The sequence below is a fragment of the Glandiceps talaboti genome, chromosome 5 (genome assembly GCF_964340395.1).
Source record: "Glandiceps talaboti chromosome 5, keGlaTala1.1, whole genome shotgun sequence".
Lineage (NCBI taxonomy): Eukaryota > Metazoa > Hemichordata > Enteropneusta > Spengelidae > Glandiceps > Glandiceps talaboti.
In genome coordinates this window covers 2,330,001-2,336,177 of record NC_135553.1, presented here as the reverse complement: position 1 = coordinate 2,336,177, position 6,177 = coordinate 2,330,001, and the positions used below count along the sequence as shown (strand labels likewise).

At 35.5% G+C, this 6,177-nt stretch overlaps 1 protein-coding gene across 1 annotated transcript in view; it reads right to left on the bottom strand.

Annotated features, from left to right (window-relative positions):
- Window positions 1–3,515: 3,515 nt before the first annotated feature.
- Window positions 3,516–6,177, bottom strand: part of LOC144435670 (uncharacterized) — a 3,120-nt gene continuing 458 nt past the window's right edge. The window contains exons 2-6 of the mRNA XM_078124275.1: window positions 5,966–6,143; window positions 5,571–5,714; window positions 5,029–5,358; window positions 4,614–4,893; window positions 3,516–4,352 (exon numbers count right to left, since the gene is read on the bottom strand). Coding sequence (XP_077980401.1) covers window positions 4,004–4,352; window positions 4,614–4,893; window positions 5,029–5,358; window positions 5,571–5,714; window positions 5,966–6,143 — 1,281 coding nt within the window. The 3' untranslated portion in view covers window positions 3,516–4,003. The remainder of the gene's footprint in view (window positions 4,353–4,613; window positions 4,894–5,028; window positions 5,359–5,570; window positions 5,715–5,965; window positions 6,144–6,177) is intronic.

Sequence of the window (6,177 nt, the reverse complement as noted above, 5' to 3'; positions counted from 1 at the left end):
GTTCATTCCACCAACATCATAATAAATACAGTGACATGACATGCTGGAATAAATATTAATAACTTACAATGATTGACTACTGGTATTTTACTATACACTTGACAATTATGCAAATTAGTGTATTATTGTCAACAAATTGAAAATTAAAAAAATCAACATCGTAAATCATAACCTCAATATGACAAACCCTTTGTTTTTTTAGGCTCATTCTGGCCTGCGAGAATTTTTTTTTTTTTAAATCGTAACTTGTGACTTTTTTACTTAAGTAAGGGTCAATATACATTGTCTATTCATTTTCATCAACGTAAACTATTATGACAAACCATTTGTTTTTCGTTGCATCACCCGAAGAAAGACACATTTTGTTCTGCGAGAAATTTCATTTGAAATGTTAAAAAAAATCAATTGCGACTTAGCCGGCTGCCTTGAAATTAGAAATTAGAAATCACCCACCCTATTTCATTTCAACCTCCCCACCTGCACCACAGCAGGTGAATGAAATAACGGTTTCCCCAAGAGAACTGTAAAGTGTATATTTCTGATTACCTATCTAGAGTCAGAGATTATATTTACCCATACATTTTATATATGCAAAGCAGCATGTACACTCAAGTGATGATTTATCATTTTCTGTTTGATCTGTCTACACTCTTATAATCTGATTTCATTTCATCTATTTTAGTGAAAATAAAGTAAGGAGATAGCTGTTACTTTTTAATTATCTTCTAATGCATTGAAGTTGATCATTTCAATATATTTATATTTTTTTCAATAAATACTTATCATCTCACGACCTCACTCAAGTGTAGTCAATATTCCAATTACTCGTGATATTAAAAGATAATACCATAAAAACATAATGGCACGAATTTTATCAATTCTTATCATTTCTGGATTTTTAAATTAACTTTCACCTTTATCTTTATTCAATTGGAGTAGCCGCTATATTAGTAGTCTTGTTAATCTACCTGCCAAGCATTTGTGTGAAAACACTTGGCAGGTCGACTATCCAGCCTAGCTCACGGAGACTGCAACAACTCTGTTCTGAAGAAGGGTTTCTATACATGATCTAATAGCCAAAAGTATTTGTGAATAATTTGTGAAACAAATCTCTGGTATTCTGTGACTTTTGGGGGTATATCAAGCTAATTTGACACCGATGAATAATGTTGTCAAGTTAAACTTTCTTTTGAAAAGCAATCGTTTTTGCAAAAAAATGTACAGAATACTTTTATCGATTTCCGTAAGCAGTGAAAGCTTGAAATAGACCCCTCCGATCAAACCCACTATTAAAATTACATCCATAGTTTCTGTTTCTGTAGATATCTGTCAAATGGTAGTAACAAATATCAAATCGACCATTGCAAAGTTTTCAAACTCCTTCCCGGCGTTTTAGTCACAATGTACACTTACACATTGCACTACATTTGATTAGCTAAATCAATATTACTAGAATTGCAATTATTGCAAACATTAAATTAGACATGATTACCGACATATTTAAGATTGTAACCTGTTTAAATTCCTAAAGTGACTTTATTGTAGTAAAATTGGTTTTAAATTCAAGGCCTGTTATAGGAAACAGCCGTACACAATGCACACAATCATACACATACAAGAACAGTATACCATACCTGACCTCCCTTCCCTACTCAAACTCTCAAATAACACACATTACATCCAATCTTCTGAGATTAACTTGTTTTAATCCTCACTTCCCATTCTTCCAAATCATCAAATTTCAAACCATGTCCCAAACCTACACTTTTTCAAAGCCATGCACACATAACGAGAAATCAAGCCCTATGACTCAAGCAGTCTTAATGTTACAACAATTGTTAATACAGCCATGCATAGCTATACATATAGATGTTCCATTAGTAATGTGATATTACGAGTAAGTGGATTTTCGTCAACACTTGTGCTTCTACCATAAACTTGACCTTTAGTCTATTTTAATATGATTTATCAGGTCGGTGGTGTTTGTCACCTGCTTTGTACTCAACTAACATAGGTGTTGGCCGGGGTAACCGTCTGCTTGTCATACTATACAGTTTGGCTTTACATGTAACGCATGTATAATGTTGCATACTTAGTATTCTCAACACTTGCGCGGTACGCGCAACATCCCCACTCACCCACCCCACCCCCACACACACACCCACACAATACACACAGACACACACACACGCCATAGAATCAATGCTTCAAACCTTTCATTCTCAGTACTCATAGGCAGACAGACAGACGGACGGACGGACGGACGGACGGACGGACGGACAGACAGACAGACAGACAGACGGACGGACGGACGGACGGACGGACGGACGGACAGACAGACAGACAGACAGACAGACAGACAGACAGACAGACAGACAGACAGACAGACAGACAGACAGACAGACAGACAGACAGACAGACAGACAGACAGACTTTTTGTACCACCTTTTTATGATGGACCATGACTATCACGGGCAACAAGTGCACAGCATCAGATTTTGCTATTCTTTTCACATACAAACGGAAGTGTCTAATCATTCGCTGATAATTGATGTTTTATTCCTTATACTTTTTAAAGGTTCTCTTCCAACTTTAATGAAAATTTCGTATATTAAAGCTGAATCAAACGGAAGTAACAATAAACAAGCTTATATAAACACTTTCATATGGTCTATTATTCCATATTTCAACATGACATTTATCTGTTCAGTGTTTTTATCAGTTCGTGCTATATTATACCAGTCCCTTTACTTTCATATTTGGCAACCATCTGGATGTAACTTTATGTTTAATACCAACTACAATTGTTCTCGTTGTCTCAATGTACTTAAAACATACATATATGAACTGTAGAGGGCGCTATTTAGAAAAATGTAGAAGGGGAACATGAAGCTTATGAAGTCCATTATCCTACCAAAATCCATTTATTTTAAGGGGCGGAGAACAAGACACGGTGCAAGACTGCAATTTAGATACAAAATGAGTTACCCAGCCTCTCTGGCCAACTCCAGCAGAGAAGTAAGCAATCAGCGGTGAGGCTGGGCAACCGAGACTACAGCTTAGATCAATTTACAGTTCGGGAAATCAAATGGGCGAACGCAAAAACAACATTCGATTGTTTGGGAAATGGACATGCGCAAAAACAACACGAATCAAGTATGAATATGCCGATGTTGCATGTCTGACACCGTAGAGTTTTGTAGATGAACCTGAATAAGAGAAAGTAAAATTGGGAACTTTTTAATTAACCAATTCATTAAGTAATCAGTCAGTGTCACTGCATGTCTCCGTTAGGATTGTTTTCGTCATGCTAAGTATTGTTTTGTTTTGTTTTGTTTTGTTTTGTTTTGTTTTGTTTTGTTTTGTTTTGTTTTGTTGATTCGTTTGTTGATGAACTCTGAAAACAAGAGATATATCCTAAGAATGCGATTGATTTTACATGCCATTTTAATGTTAAAATGTTATTTTTAATGTTATATGAAGGAATTTACATTTCTTTTAAGAGATGACTGTATCCTTGGAATGATTCGTTCTGTTAGAGGGGCGAAATGTATCGATCTTGATAACTGACATAAAGTAAAGTTCCCATGAAAAAAATGAGGAATGGGTACTCAAACCTTCAATGTATGTAAATTGCGTTTATTTAAAGTCTTTACTAATAACATGCAGTAAATCTGATAAATATCGCAAATATAAAAATATGTCTTTGGAAATTCTGGATAAGTATATATGAAAATAAATAAATTCTACCAAAAGATTCCACTAATATATAAAAATCTCACAACTGTAAAATAAAGCAGACATTTTGTAAAATTTAAGTGGGTGACAAAGTTAACATTTTCACTCATTGACATGTTAGTCATTGCATAATTGAATGAATCTCTGTCCAATTCAATCCAACAAAATGGTTCGTAAGTTCACTTTGAATTTGTGAATTCCAAGTTTTGCTTTGTCAACGATGAACGGTATAACTCAATATCCACAAGTTAATCCAACATTGAGTTTATGACCTTTTCAACTTGTTGACAGCGATGGATTTCTTCACCAATCTTCGAACTTGTTTGGATGAAACTTCTGTACTTTCATCAACTGCGATTTCACCATCCATACTGACTGTTTTTGGTGATGTTGAAGCGATGGCAGATTTGACGACAATAGTTTTCCTGGCAGATCTGTAAACCTTTGTCTTTGTGGAAGTACTTATACTTGGTGATACTGGTGGTGGTGTTGGTGATTTTCTCCCAGAAGCCTTTGCACAGCATGAACGTGATGATGATGAGGGACAGCACACTGTACAGATTCCGGTCACTGGACACTTGGACCGTGCTCTCGTTTGGGCGACGTCGTCATCACTGGAAAATGAAAATCAGAAAAAAATGAGTACAAAATGTACTTTAATTGTCGAAAGTAGAAAACAAAAAAGTTTGGATCAAGGATAATAGTTTGACATCAAATTTTGTTCACACCTTATTCAATGACAATAACTCCTGATGAAAACTAAAGTTTACATTCTAACACATCAGATCTGACGTCGACTGAGTAGGGGAAAGTATCACAACTATAGACCATATAAATTATTGAATAAGACTAAAGATTTTCACTGGACTACTTACCTATCAGGGGAAGAGAGTGTGTGTCTTCTTTTTGCAGACCCAGCTGTTGTCACTGTCATTTTCTTTGATGGTGAAGTAGTGGTTTTTGTATCATCTAATTTCCTCTTTCTACAGCTTGTTGTCGCTGGAGTCGCCGCTGGAGTCGCTGTTACACTTGTTTCGGGCTTTGCCAATTCACTGCAAACATCTGCCATACTTTCTAACTCTGCAATTCGTTTTGATCTTTCAGATACTTCAGGTAAATCGGTGACAGCACCAGTCATTGTTTTAGCAGTTCGTTCTGTAATACAAGTATAAGGAGATAATTAAATATAATGATATATTAAAGAGATAAGATAATTCAGTTCAAGACAATAATTGATTTATTTACAGTTCTTGTGAACTTGGGTTACAAATATATTGAAATCATACTCACTTCTCTTTTTAAGAGCTGTTTCAACTCTGGTTGCCATGGCATCTTCATCAACTCGTCCTCCTTTTGCACGATATTCCTGCATCACTTCATTGTTAACTTCATCCATCAATTGTTGCAGTGACATCTCTTCTCTAGCGCCCCCTATGATGACCTTTGACAATAGTTTAGCATCTTTTAATGACACGTATTGACCTCCAGTCAGGTGAGCAATAGCCATAAAGAAATCTTTGAAGTCTTCAGCATAGGATCCACACACTACACTGTATAAAGTGATGTTTTTCTCTGCCATTTCACGCACGATTTTCATGGGATCATGACCAGATGGACAACCTGAAATATTTGGAGAGGAGTCTTTAGTACTTAGAGAAAAGAAATGAGGAAAAGGGAACTTCCAATTTTGAACTTTATGAAATTACGGGACTTTTTAAATGAAATTATGTTGTCAAACCTGCCAATTCAAGCAATAAGTTGCAAGAAAGCTTATTTCTAAATATAAATGATATATTTAAGAAATATTTGGAGTTCTTTTGAATTTATAATACCTTTTGGAAAGCCATCTCCACTTGTATCCAGACCATGGGGAGGAGCATCAGCAATCAAGACGCAAACTTTCGTCGCTTGGGGGCGCCATTTCAACTTCAGCGATTTGTAGAGACCATCAGCTACAGCTTCTGGACCGTCACCACCTAAAATTTGAATTTTGATGAAACATTGTAAGTGAAACATTTGGTTGTTGTACAATAACTTCAACTGGTATCTTTGAAAATGTTCTGAAATATTTCGTTTGTATATCAGTTTTAACGTCAGTTTAATAACTGTCCATTTTTCCTATGATTCTTATTATACCTATTCATAATTTACATTGCTTAAGTCACAAAGTAAGAAATTTTGTGCTTGATAATAAAAAAATAAATAGCTACAGCATAAAACTACGTACCTCCACTTGCAGACATTTTATCCATTCTCTTCTGCATAGTATTCAAGGATGGAGTGAAGTCCAGTACACGTGTTACAAAGGTGCTGTCTTGTGGAGGATGGTCTCTGTATTCAACCAATCCTAGATGGATATCAGACATCTCCTTGGCAACGATTTCTTCCACAATACTTTGAATATTCTGTAGTAAGAAAGAACAATAAATAAAGTTGTTA